At 41.3% G+C, this 13,828-nt stretch overlaps 1 protein-coding gene across 4 annotated transcripts in view; it reads right to left on the bottom strand.

Moving 5' to 3' along the window:
- The window catches only part of LOC122834325 (kelch-like protein 10), a 33,755-nt gene that overhangs the window by 7,186 nt on the left and 12,741 nt on the right, over positions 1 to 13,828 (bottom strand). Inside the window, exons 1-2 of one of the 4 annotated variants that reach the window (XM_044122671.1) lie at positions 723 to 895; positions 363 to 629 (exon numbers count right to left, since the gene is read on the bottom strand). The exons of 1 other annotated variant lie outside the window; for it this stretch is intronic. Coding sequence is in view for 1 of the 3 variants with exons in the window: in XM_044122668.1 (XP_043978603.1) it covers positions 943 to 1,094 (152 nt within the window). In the remaining 2 variants the exon portion in view is untranslated. Of the gene's footprint in view, positions 1 to 362; positions 672 to 722; positions 896 to 942; positions 1,273 to 13,828 lie in introns of those variants that run through there. 2 more of the 4 variants (XM_044122668.1, XM_044122670.1) reach the window with 2 other exon arrangements.

The following is a 13,828-nucleotide window of genomic DNA, read 5'->3' as shown; positions in this document are numbered from 1 at the left end:
TTGAAAGATGCATAGGCCAAACAGTGATGTGAAGTTTTCTGAAATCCCTGTATGTGAAATCTGTTCTGGAATCGCATGTCTGCTTCAAAGTGCCTGATAAAACTGATTGGACGACCGGTTAATGTTCAGTTTACTGGAAACTGGTCGGCTGACGCAGGATAATGTCTAAAATACGCAATGTACGGCATATTTCAGGTCACAGGAAGAAACAAAAGGAGTATCTGCTGATATCAACATAAATGAACCCCTTAATATTAGCCTAATCTTTTTTCAGTAAATCATGTGTAAAAATGCCACGCAGTGACGCAAGCAAACAAACAATGGAGGGAGGAGGGATTGCAGATTTCCTTGAGTAAAATCACCAGGGTTGGCTCAAAATTGACCGTCTGAGTCAGTCATCGGTCAATGCCCGGAAGCAAGATGAAATCCAGTCTAAACGTGGCGTGTCATAGTTCAACCCTCCTAACATCTCCGCTTCTTCTCTTTTGCTGAAACCGGCGTTTGACACATTTTCTGCTCCTCGGGGAAATCTACAATCATCTCCTTCGTTTTTGTTTGTTCGCAGACGAGAGCTCCGTCAGCTCGGCCTCAGTCTCGGTCCAGAACACCGGACGGCTGCGGAGCGTGAACTGGAAGTCAGAGAAGTGTGCGGCTTTGGAGATATTGATCAACTGGTTTGGATTAAAAAAAAAAAAAAAAAAGAAAGGAAAAGAAAAAAAAACCTCGTTGCTATGGTTATGGATCACCACAACTGGTTGGAGTAATATGTCAAGCAGAAAAACGAGGACGAAACAAAAGGAGAAAAATGTCGCAGTGCTGCTCCAACGAGCTACCGCCTTCTTCTTCTGCGCAATTCTGTCCCACTCAAATCCCCAGCTGAACCAGAACATTGCCCCCTTTTCCAGCTAATTAAAACATAACAAGTCGATTTGCCCAACTTACCAGAAATACGGAGTGCAGTTGCAGAGGATGATCTTGTGAACTGGGAAGCCGACGCCCTCGGCTATGATGACAGCATCAGTTAACTTCCCCGCCAAGCGGAGCTGGTTGTACACCGAGTCCTGCTCGTTTGAATGCTGGACTTTGTCGGTCATTTTGAACTTTGGAAGAAATTAGAAACATGATCTCTGATTCGGTTGCTATGCAATCACAGTAACTTGGTGGAACTGTACCTCAGAAACTGAAAAAAAGGGAAAGTTTGAAAAATGCTTACCTTCAAAATCCAACTCACAGCAGTGTTGACACAGCGTCGGCGGATTTGAGAGAAACGGGACCAACAAATCACTCGAGCGTGACTCTCAGGATGATAATTTTTATTTATTTATTCATTTATTCATTTTAGCTATGCCACTCCAATTTTTACTGACCAGGTCTGGCCAATCCTGTTGAATGTTTCTGCCAAACTTAATAAAATAATCTAAATTTAAATGTGGATTCACTGAATATAAGGGTTTTGTGGTCCAATATGTCTTTGTTCTTCCTGCTTCTCTTTTATCTTTTCTTTTTACTTTTATTTTTATTACCCAAATAGATGTGCAGATGAAAACCAGTTTCCATTTTCAGAAGGCAATCCAAAGAGCTTAACATCAATTTAAAGGGAAAGACTAAAAATTGTACGGTTTCTGTAAAAACAAAGCTTTACCGAATTAAAAAAAGATCCCTCTTTAACTGGCCTTTCAGCATGCACATTTGCATTTAAACTTTCTATCAATCATACTGATCAGTGATGTGACAAAATGTTTGATTTCTTTCTATCCAACACTAAGATGCCAACATAGAAACTGCCTGCTAAAATGCCACAAAACACCGAGTCAGCAGTTCTCCGATAACCTGACAGGTCCAAACGGCTCAAACTGGATCTGGAAAACAAACTTCAGCCCAAATAGCAGAATTTTAATGTTTGTCTTTTTTCATAAACATAGTCCAGTCCTGACTCATTTTACTCATTTACTCCAAATGTAACAAAACGAGTATATATTAGACAACAACAACAACAACAACAACAACTCCAGCCTCCAAAACGTCACAGCAGTTTACGCAAACACCGTTTTACAAATCCCTGGCACCACCTCCATGTTTGTTCACACAAGGGCCGGTGATTATTCACGTGGGAAACGGAGGTGGGAGGCGTTGCGCCACCCATGAGCTTCACCCGCTGAGACAGGAATGAATACATGAGTTATTTGTTGAGTCCTGTTTGAAGCCCGCTCGTCTCTAGATGAAACAAAGCGTTCAGGCTTCACTTCGTTCCCGTTGCCTTTGTGTTCATTCCTGTTCATTTTTCTGAGAAAACAACACATTGGAGTGCTTCTTAGTTGTGTTGTTGTAATTATTAGTAGCATTTAATCCATTTTTGTTGTTGTTATTCATCCATACTCTGGGAACAGAGGCTGCCTGAGATTTCTTATGGGAGGACGACAAGTAAAACCTAATCTTACAAAGTTAATTGTGCAAAGAATATAAAAGCTAGTTTTTCATATATATATATATACATATATATATATATATATATATATACAGTAAAAGTGCCTATTTATGCCTCTTGAACTTTTTACATTATACAACCTGACAACCACTGGGATTTGATTCGACAGGCTCAACAAAAACACACAATTGCGAAGGACACAGGGGTATTCCTCGTTTTGACCCATTTTTACAAATGAAAACCTGTCGTTTATGGTGAGAGCCGTTCACTCTCATTCCCTGAAGTCATCCGATTAGTAAACGCACGTCCACCAGTGGGGAATTTAAGCTGAGGATCAACGGCTGGTCGTATGTTTTGCGAAGGCCTCGGAGGTTTGTTAGGGAACATGAGAGAGGAAACGGCAATCAGGAAAGGTTTCGGGTTCAGGTTTACTGATGTTCAGTCCATCATCTGAAGACCGAGAGGAGTACGGAACAACTGCAAAACACGAACCTGCCCTGACCGGACAGGAAGAGCGTTAATCCCAACAGCGGCCGAGTTAGAATCAAATCTTTATGGAAAAGTAGCAAATAAATTGTTTTTGCTGAATGATGGTCATGAAGAGTCTGATTTGCAGTTTGCTGTGAACGGCGTAGGAGACGAAGTCAGCATGTTGATCTCAGTCAGATCAAACCAAAACTGAATTATTTGGCTTTCATGCAAAAACGCTGTGTGGCGGAAAACCGAGATGGCCTATTTGTTTTCTCAACAGAAAACAAAGAGGTGACAGATTCATGTTCTGAGGGAGAAGGACACAAAAGCTGGATGGGGAGATGGATGGAGCTGAAATAAAATCCAGGAGGAAGAGCAAAACCCTGCTAGAGTGGGTAAAAGACTGAAGTCTGAGGCAAGAGGTCCACCTTCCAGCAGAAAGACGACCTCAAACGTACAGCCAGAGGTAGAACAGAATGAGCCAGATAAAACTGTATTCAGGTGCTAGAGTGGCCTAGTCAAAGTCGGACTGGAATCAAATGACAAATCTATGGCAAGACCCAAACCTTTCCACTCGTTGACTCTAAAACTAAAGTCTGACTTTGACTCAGCTCTTTGGCGAAGACGAATGAGCAAAAATATAAATCTCCAGATGTGCAAAGCTGGTGCAGACACACGCTCCAAAACCAGAAGCGGCAATTAAAGACGTTGTTGCGGGAAGGACAAACCCGTGCACAAACACACGTTAGACATTTTGTGGTAAATTCGATATGAAATTATGGCATGCTTCTTCTTCCAATTCACACTCATTTCTATTGATTTGTCATAAACCTCCATAAAACTGGAGGAAGTTTGTGGTTGTAATGTGGCAAATTGTAAAGAAGCACCCAGAAGTTTATTACAACAGTGTTATTTGTTCTTAATTTTACATATATATATATATATATATATATATATATATATATATATATATATATATATATATATATATATATATGTGGGCGTGTGTGTGTGTGCGCTTCAGCGTTTCTATTTGTGAAATTGCAGCAAGTGTTTTGCTGCTGAATTTTAGCTACCAATCGTATGAACTAATAATTAGCAAGCCTGTTGTTTTGCGGAGAGGGTTGCGATAAAGAAAGGAAAAACGGCGATCGAGACCCTTTTGAAAGCCGGACGAAGCTGTTCAGGAGTGCAGGTCCTTGATACAGGAAGAGCACAAGTGCAGTTTACAATGGGTTGCACAGGGACTGACGAGCCAGCACTTCATTGTTTTGCCAAAAATGCTTTTCACGGAGCTTCAACCATGCAGATCAAGTATGTTTTGTGACACATCTGGCCCTGCTATGTGCATATAAATAAACTGGGATGGAAGTTAAAAACAATTAAAATTTTGCAGTGCTGGCTCTTAAACGGGTTGCAGGTTAAACAACAAAGCAGTGGGATGATTGTCAATAATAACATTTAAACTCATCCCAGAAACTACGAAAAGAGCAAAACGAATGGCGTTGTTAACCCGACTATTCTCACCGATCACAGGAGAGCATGCAGGGTGGCTCGGAGGAGGGATGTTATGCCTTTTTTCAGACTTGCGCTCTTGCCCTGTTGAAAAATTGCTATCCTAAAGGTTTTCCTTCTCAACCTGATGGAGCCTCCTGCACTGTGCTGTTTAGAAAACATCCCCGGTACAATCTAATGGTCATGTCACCAACGCTGGAAATCATCAGGACTGCCCGGATTATGTCTTCGTTTCATTAACTTTGCTTCACCTCTGCAACCGCTTATGGGAATGTTGGTGGTGTGGGAAGAGGAATGACCTCTGAAGATGTTTTTGGTCTTTCTGCCTTTCTCTCACAGACTCATCAGCATCAGTAAAATTGGGGCGGAGCGTCTCCCTCCGCGGAGGTGACATCGTTTCAGTCCCACCGCTTGATGTTTACTCCGTCTCACCTTTGCAGCGACTTAAGTGTTGCGAGAGCGCTTGCACCATTCCCGCCACGTTCAAAGACGGAAAGCCTTCGGGCAATATTCTGTGGTCAGAGCAGAGTGAATGCCTGACAGAAAACGACACGAAGGCCAAAATGATGTGCCGCTTTTCACTTTCTTAGACGTGACATCACTTTTGGGAACTTTGCAACTGGCATCCGTCTTGGCAGGTAGCCATCTTGACAGTTACTGTGACAACAATAAACAAGCCACAAGCTTAGAACAAGCTTTCACCTCAATCCTATGTAATTTACAAACAATGTAAGTAGATCACAGCTATTATTCGGTAACAATTTTGAGTATCCTACTTTCTTTTTGTTGACCTCATCCAGGCTTTGCGTTGCTCTTGCCTACCAAGATGGCGGTTTAGTGGCGCCGATCACTTCCAGTTCAGAATTGTGGGAACTATGCATCAATAAAAGAAATGTCAGATGTACAGTTGGACACTTTGCAAAGACAAATCAAGATATTGTTTGTGGGGGTGTAACTTTCTTATTTGTCTGTTTTTGACCCTGACCATCTTGATTAAAGTTCAACTTTCTATTCAGTGAACCACCAGGTCATTGACCACAACATCCCGCTCATTGCTGAAATGCCTTTGCCTCTAAAAACACTTATAAATGCCTATATTAGTAGTTGAAACACCAAACTAAACTTAATCTGCATTGACGTGCTCAGTGGAAGCTGTGTTGCCGCTAGCGCAGAAGCTAACATTTACGATCTTCCTGGTCTTCGCTCTAAGAGGTTCAGCCAATCAGTGACAGGAAAAATAAATGCCGCTCCTGGATTGGCTGGTATGCAAACACCAGTGGGTAGCATGTTAAATAGCGTTGCTCCCAGATATGTCAAATTGCCATTTTGTCTCAAATATTTAAGTTGTGAATAGACAAGAATAACTTGTAGTTAGGTTAGAAATTTGGAGTAATAAAAATCTGTGAGCAGGTAAATGGGTAAAAACCACCTGCAAGTGGGACAGAGTTGTTTTGGCAGCAAACGGGTAACAAAACCCACAAACAGAAATTGCATAATGTTACACCTGCTGAATGTTTCCTGCTCCTTTCATGAAGCTTCAGAATATCAAGCTGCAATTTATTGTAATTCCTCAAAGAGAGTTTGAGGAAATATTTTCCCCAAAGACATGAAATGCTGAGTAAAATGTTTCCCACTGGTCTCATTAAAAGCAATTACAAGAAAAGAATTGGTGAAACAAAAAAAAAAACTCACTAAAGAAAATCTCCCTTTCGTTTAGCGTTTTCACAAATGCATCCAGTAAAGCTCTCTGTCGGACATTAAACGGCCAAGAAAAACTAAATAGTCTTGGTGTTGTGCTGAAATATTTGTCAAATCGGCTCTGAAAATAGAAGCACCTCGAGTCTGTTTTCAGAGAGAGAGTTCAGATTCAGTGAGAAAACAGGAAAAAGGAAAGTTATGCAGGAAGGAAGAGGAGGAAAAGTGTCAGCTGAGAGAAGGGGAGCCCAGCAGACGATGATAACCTGTTAGCCAGTAAATGTCTCCTCCTCAGCATTTGCTCTTAAGAAATTGTTCTATTTTTCTGTCCCCTTCAGACACAGAAATTGAATTTTCTTTCCATCTCCAACTCATAAGAAGCTTTGTGTAGAAATAAGTTCCCTTTTAACGTTTTTTTTTCCTCCCTTCCTCTCTCTTTTTTTTTTTTTTGTGGTGCACTTGGTGTGTCAGCAATATTCTGTGGTCTGGCAATGGGAGGAAAGAAATCTACATGCGCTTGTCAGCTTGACAGTCAGAGAAAGGCTTGGTGAGAGCTCTGTCAGGGCCGGTCAAATTATTCACCGGTTTTTTGTTTTTTTTTTTCCTTTTCTTTCCTGTCCTGATGCACTTTCAGACGGATAAGCCCCCAAAACACACTCCCCGCTCCTCAACTCGCCTCCTATCACCCCACCTCTTCCCCTCGAATCCCCGTGGGCGCATGATTGATGGAAAGGTCCAGTCAGGAGAACAATGTCAGCACTTGTTGCCGCGGCGAGGCCTCCGTCGGCGGCACGGCTAATGTGCATCCTCCATCCGTCGCGGAGAGACTCCCGACGACACGCAGGTCTCCAAACAAATGTCAGCGGAGGGAGGCAGGGGTGGAGGGGATGAGGTCGGACTCGTTTTCTTGTATCTTTCGCCGCGAGTTCTGCTCCGCGGCGCTGACAGGCGGCGGGGACAGCAAGACAGTGACATTTGGGAAATGCTTGTTGCTTTGGTTGTTTTGCCTGCTGTCTTGAATTCCTGCATTTAAAAAGAAGAAGAAGAAGAAGAAACAAAACAACCACCCGGCGCCGTTGCTGCTTACAGCTAACAGCATGTCAAGTAGACAAGCAGGAGCTAAATAAAACGCAACCTGGCTTCGTTAGACCTGCTTCAGGGGAGTCGAGTTAATAACGTCTGTAAGGCCTGAAATATGCGTCCTGTTCCTGATTCAAACGGGGTCATAAATGTAATCGGTGATTAGAGTTTATATTAAAGTGCTCCTCAAGGATCCATTTGCTCTGAGTGAGTTTAGCATACTGTTGTTGCTACTTTTAAAACCATCACTCAGATTCACTGCAGCTGCGGAAAGGCCGTAGTCTGTTTTTTTTTTTTCTTCACGCATTTATCTCAGGATGTACATCTGAGTGGATTACACAAGCTGAGGCTGGAGTCCATTCTGCCCCTTTCTTCTTCTTCTTCTTCTTCTTCTTCTTCCTCTCCTCCCTCTCTCCTGTCGCCGGAGCCGGTATCCATTACGCGGCTCTGCCGCCGTGATAAATCTGTCTGTCAGAGAGACATCGTAATCGAATTGTTCCAGAGGTCATTTAACATCGCAGAGGAGGGTCTTCACTTTAGCCCTCGGAAGATCCAGCTCCAATACAATTTATGTGTCAGAGATGAGTTGTGGAAATGAAACATTCACAGAGAAAATTAACTGTCTTGCTGACTGAAATAGCCTTGTTATGGCCCGCTGTGTCACTTTATCTGCTAACTTGGATCTCCGGTATTTAAGCGCTCCTCCTCGCCCCTCCGCCGTGCCGGGGGTTTAATGGTAGCAGGTAAGGCGGCTTGCTGATTGGACGTGTTGGGAAACAAACAGCAGTAACGGTGCAGCCATTTGAGTAAAGAGGAGCTCAACATTAAATCTAGTCGTGGGGAACAAACACAGGCTCACGCTTATTTTAATAACATAATTAGCTTCAGGGTTTGTCTTGCCCTTCTGGTATATCTAGGTTGAAAAAGGTTGAATACAAAAAACAAAAATTGTCTAGTAATCCTTTTAAGAAACTACTTGTGTATACAATTATGTAAAAGTCTTCAGTCTTCTTCGTTAGGATTCTGCCAGGATCTAACATCTTCATCCAGTCTAATTTTAAAAGCTCTCAAAGTCTCTTGATCTTTCATCCACAGTCCTCTCTGATCTCATTTTTGGAGACGGCTCCCTTCTAAAACGTCCATTTCCTTCTGATGAAAACATTCTTCTGTCGGTTTTTGTGCTTGTGGTCTTTTACCAAAAACAAAAGAGAAATCCTACAAACGCTGAAATCTGACACCACACCATTTTTATAGACGCTTTGTGATAAAGGAAGTTGCGTCCATGTCTTCTTCAGAGGTTTTGTGTTGTTTCATTCATTGGTTCTTGGTGCAGCGCCACCACAGGCGAGGAGGTGAACAAGGTTTTCAAAGGTTTTTTTTTTTTTTTGACAAAGTGGAGTGTGAACGCAAACCGCACCAGTTGGAAATGTTACAATTTTGATCCCTAATCGAACCAAGTCTCCCAGATTGTCAGGTGTGAAAACACTGATGAGGAAAGAATCGGCTCAAGGTTTTTATGACTTTCTTGAAATTTTTTCATGTGATAGAAAGTGAACCACAATGACATTTCTTCACTTTAATTTTGAATTCTGGGAGAAACCTGAAAACAAAGTAAAGAGAGAGCATTTCCCTAATTTCTCTTTCACCTTGATAAATAAACACTGAAACACTGGAATCTGTAAAGTGCATTTGTATAGTTCAAGTACGATTTATATAAAAGTATTCTATATTTCATTTGTCCAGCCGTCCTGACTTTTAAAAATTTTTTTCTTCAACCATGACTGCAGAGGTTGTCGGATTCATTTGTCATAGAAATTGACTCTTTTCACAGTTTTTAACAGTGAGTGTGACCTCAATCAAATCAGGCGGAGGCCCTGAGAAGAGCATATTCTCATTGAGGGAAAAAAAAAACAAAAAAAAACATGTAACACAAACCTGTGTTGAACTAAAGCCCTCATGTTGGAGGGGGAAAAGCAATAAACGCATATTACTTCATAAATACTTGATGTTGGGAACAATAGCATCTCATCAGCAGCTTTAATGATTGATACCACATACATAGGATTTTATTTCAGAAATTCATCTTTCGACTCCATTTCTTTCCTCTGAAATGAACAATTAAACGCTTAAAAATTCAATCAGCTTCAATTAACAACATTTTCAACAAATCTTTCTCTCGTTAGTTTTTAATAAAAGCGTTTAAGTTTTCCCTAATTTTCAAAATTCATAAAGTAGCTGTTGGCGGAGGTGTAGCGGTACACAGAGGCTTTCACCTTTGACCTCATCCGTCTCTCTCTGCCCGTTTCCTGTCAATAAGGTCAACCAGCAAAACAACTAATTGAAGGTGGCCGCTCTGGCCGTTTTATTTTCCAGGGCTTTTTTCACACTACATCCAATTTCACCCCAATATCACAAAGACCGTTAACAAAAACGAAAACAATGTATTTTATTCCTAGCTGTGTTTACCTCAAAGCGTCGGTATGGAAATCTGCGCTCAGGGCGTGTTGAGCGAGGGCTGCAGCTGGAACGTCCCCCCCCCCCAACATCAAGGCTGTGTCACGCTTGTTTTGGAGAGGAAATAAACATTTACAAATGAATAATTGATTATATCTGTATTATTTCAGGGGAGCTGGAGTAAGGAAATATGCATGTTCTGAGTTCTTCAAAAGACACACCTAATGCATAAGTAATGTTTTCCCACTTTCAAGTGTAAAGTCCCACTTTTGCCGGAGGTATTTCATCTTCCCCGCGTCGGGATCTCTCGCGCCATTCTCCGTAAACAGCAATCAGAATAAAACGCGAAGAAGGGAGAGGCGGCGACGCACATCAAACGAGCGAATATTTGCACACTTAGGAGTCAAATGAGGAAAACCCGCTTGTCTTTACAGCAGCTCTGCAGGCGTTCCAGCCGACTCTCTGCCTCTGCTGCCTGGCCACGAGTCCAAAGGAAGGACAACGTCCCAGGAATTCACACGGCTCTCCTCTTGGGTCACGTAGAGCTAATTCCACTGCAATCACGCCGTGTGACTTTGCTAAAGCCCTCAGCTTTCTTTTGACCTGCGAGCAGGTCGGCAGGTATGAAGCCACGATGGCAGGAATGTAATTTTACTGAGGAGATTGGATTCCGACTGCTTGACCCCGCGGCGAAGCTTAGCTCTCGGCGTTGCACATCTGTTTGGACATTAATTGGCTCCAGCAGTTCATGGCTAGCTCTTTGAGCAGAGCACAGCGGAGGACAGAAATAAAACAAATTGCGTGTGGTCCTTTCCTAATCGATGGTGTCCTTCAGGGTGAAGTCAGACGTACAAGGAGCAATCAGGGGAACAACGGCGTACAGACGAGTGATACCGCAGAATAGCGGAGTAAAACTGAGGCAGCTGCTGTTAAAGGGGAAGGAAGAACCATCTGTGGTATTGCTAGACTGTGACAACAAATCTATAAACAGGTTTGTATGAAGGTGTAGATCCTAAAGCGTGCAAACGAGACGCTGTGCAGTGGCTGAATTTCTATTACAAATGTCTGCAGAAACTTGTCACTATTCTGCGAATGGAAAAAAACAAAACAAACAAACAAACAAAAAACAAAACAAAAAAAACACAATTTCCACGAAATACGAAACGCAGCTAAACTCACAGCTGGATAAGTTTGTTTAAGTGATAAGGCGTTAAAAAACCTGTTGTCTTCTCCCTCATGGTTTGCCCCAGCGGCAAACAACATCAGGCTGTTGGTCATGTGACTCGTGTGACGTGAGAAAAGTGTTTCAGATCACCTCATCCATGCTTGGAAACTTTTTAGTGAAAAACGAAAGTTTTTTTTCCAAAATTGGTGCTTTTCCGTTAATCAAATTTATTTTAGAAATCTCAAATTTCACAATTTTATGAGCAATGGAAACACAACTGCTTCGACTGATGCTCGATCCCCAAACTTACTTCATTATCGCCAGTTACAGCTGAAATGAGAGATTTACATAAACTATACAAGATGATACACATCTGACACATAATCAGACTGAACTTATCTTTTGTAGCTCAAATAGTCCTGATCTGTTGTTTATTGCATTTTGATACTCACTAGTATTCGTATTTAGATCATTTTTGTGCTGTTCCCCAGCAGGCTGGGCTTGGTTTTGCGGTTTGGTCTTGCTTCATCTATGTTTATCCAGCATCATATAATATTTTCCCTTTCCCACATTTTATATTGCCGCCTTTTTACAAACTATATATTGTTCAAATCCATTAGTTTTGATATTCCTACTGCTGATTTATGTTCTGTTTTACAGCTTCATAGCTAAAATACTGATCAAATCCCAGTGTTGATTCATGCTTATTTTCCTTCTTAGCTCCGTTTCCCTCAGCATATTCACTCATATTTTCTACACAGCTGCAGAGATTATGCTGCTAAACAGAAATCAGATTTGTCGCAATAAAGTCCCGATATCATTTTTCGAAGCAGCCTAAACTGAGATTGCCATCATCAGTTTTGAGTCTTTGTGGTCAAATTTATCATCTGAATATCAAAAGAGCCGTAACTGGCATTTTAATTAAAATCTCTCGAGTGTTCGCACTCATAAGAGTTTTTTATTTGCGTGTGTGTGTGTGAAGACTATCTGAGAAATACTAGCCCATTGGACGGTGTGTGTGTGTGTGTGTGTGTGTGTGTGTGTTGATCCACTCAGTTGATTTGTTTTAACTTTCAGAGAGCAGCACTGAACCCTCCAATGTGAGACCTCAGGACAGATTCTGTACGGGCCAAATATCACCATGATACGAGCCAAACAATATAAGATCACCGTCAATCATTATGGCCATTAATTAGTCACTTTCTGGACCTGAAAAGACCTCATTTTTAAAGTTGTTATTTCTTTATTTCTCTGAAAGATTCAATTAGGAGCTCTGTTCCTCACAGGCTGCCAGGATTGATATTTGATTTGTCATGATTTGTTAGTCGTAATTTGTAGCATCAGTTCATCACATGGCTTTGTTTTTTTGGGTTTTTTTTGTCTTGCATAAAAGTCAAGAACATGGGATGAACTCTGAGTCACTGGTTGTGCTCTTAATCCGAGGGAAGCATTTCAAGATAGCAGCTTCTGAAGATTTCTTATAATTCTTTATAATTTCTCAATGGATTAAATTAGTATTAAAAAATATGGTCACAACTGCTTGCAAGTTCTTGCAAGTGAAGTTAATTCCTGCGCCATTAGTTTATCGTTGATTCTCAGAAGAATATCAAAAGCTGTTATGAGAATTGAAGCGAATCTTTATTTTAATTACAAATGGTCAAATCGGACGCGAGAACTGCTTGTTTTTCTTCTCGTATATCAATGAGTGACATGCTTTGGAGAGTTTAAATTAATTTTTTTAATCATGTGAAGACATCAAAATATATTGTTTCAAGACATTATTTGGGAAAAACCTTCACGGCTAGAAGCAGCTATGTAATTTTTAAAATATTTTTGTTTAGGGTGTTGGTCCTACATACACGTAGTGATCAAACATTGCAGTTTATAGATGTAACATGACATCGGTTTAAAAGTTAATACTTTTGCAAAGCACTGTGTAAAAAATATAAACCGTCCCCAAACCTGCAGCATTACCCGCTGTACACACTTGTTTACTAAAATAGTTTTCTGCTGTCACTCAGGCAAAAATATGTTGTATAATTATCTTAATAAAAAAAAACCTGTATTTTTTTCCTCTTAATGTTGAAGGTCCATTCCCTCATAATGCATTTTTCAAAATGAATTTATTTTGTTGAAAAATAAACTATTTTTGACTGTCTGCTTGAGTTCTTGGTACTTAAAAAAAATAAAATGTTTTTCAAAAATATGTTCTCTTTGCTGAACTCTTGTCTATTTACAAGAAAAGAAAAAAAATGTCTCTGGTGAAGAAATTATTGGAAATGAACAGGGAAGTGCACATATTCTAAATCTGAATGGGGACCAATCTCCTCCAGCGAAATGGATCTGCAGTGGGTCTTTAAAAGTGCTGTAAGACTAAAACCCAACGTTTTTTTTAACATTTTGCTCCTTTAGAACCGTGTGTACATTCATTTCTGACTTGTGTGGAAAATGCCATGTGTGGTGGGGAGCTGACACTATAAACAACCCTACAAACTAAAAACCTGCGGATGTAAAATTGTCAGAAAGGGCAGCGGAGCTGGAAGAGTTGACGGATTAAACAGAGCAAGCCTGGAAGAAAACCATTCAAAGGCTGCAAAAGACTTGAGGCGGTTGGCGTTCCCTTTCAAGCTAGATAGTCAATGCTGGGACGATGCATTGACTTCCATTCATTTTAGTGACTGCATATTTTCCTTAACTTAAACCATTCCTAACCGTAAACAAGGGGGTCCACCGTATTGGGACTGCACTTTGGACCCCATAACGCCCAGTGGCCTCCAGAAGGTTCGTAAATATGAACTAAAGCACACAAGCACACGCACTCAGCCAAGACTGGAAAATAAGCACAAACAGCAGCGAAGTAGCAATGATGCCACAAACCACAGCAGTCTCAGCCAACACGTTCATTTAACCGAGACGCTGCTGGCTGCGCCGCACAAAGCTCTCCGAGTGGCTGCGAGCCGTCCAGGAGCAGAAGTGTCATGAGCGGCGCGAGACGTTTAGGGTGATGACCCCCTAGGGACACT

The sequence above is a fragment of the Gambusia affinis genome, linkage group LG07 (genome assembly GCF_019740435.1).
Source record: "Gambusia affinis linkage group LG07, SWU_Gaff_1.0, whole genome shotgun sequence".
Classification (NCBI taxonomy): domain Eukaryota; kingdom Metazoa; phylum Chordata; class Actinopteri; order Cyprinodontiformes; family Poeciliidae; genus Gambusia; species Gambusia affinis.
Note: the sequence above shows the minus strand (reverse complement) of the source record. Positions and strands in the feature narration are given on the sequence as shown.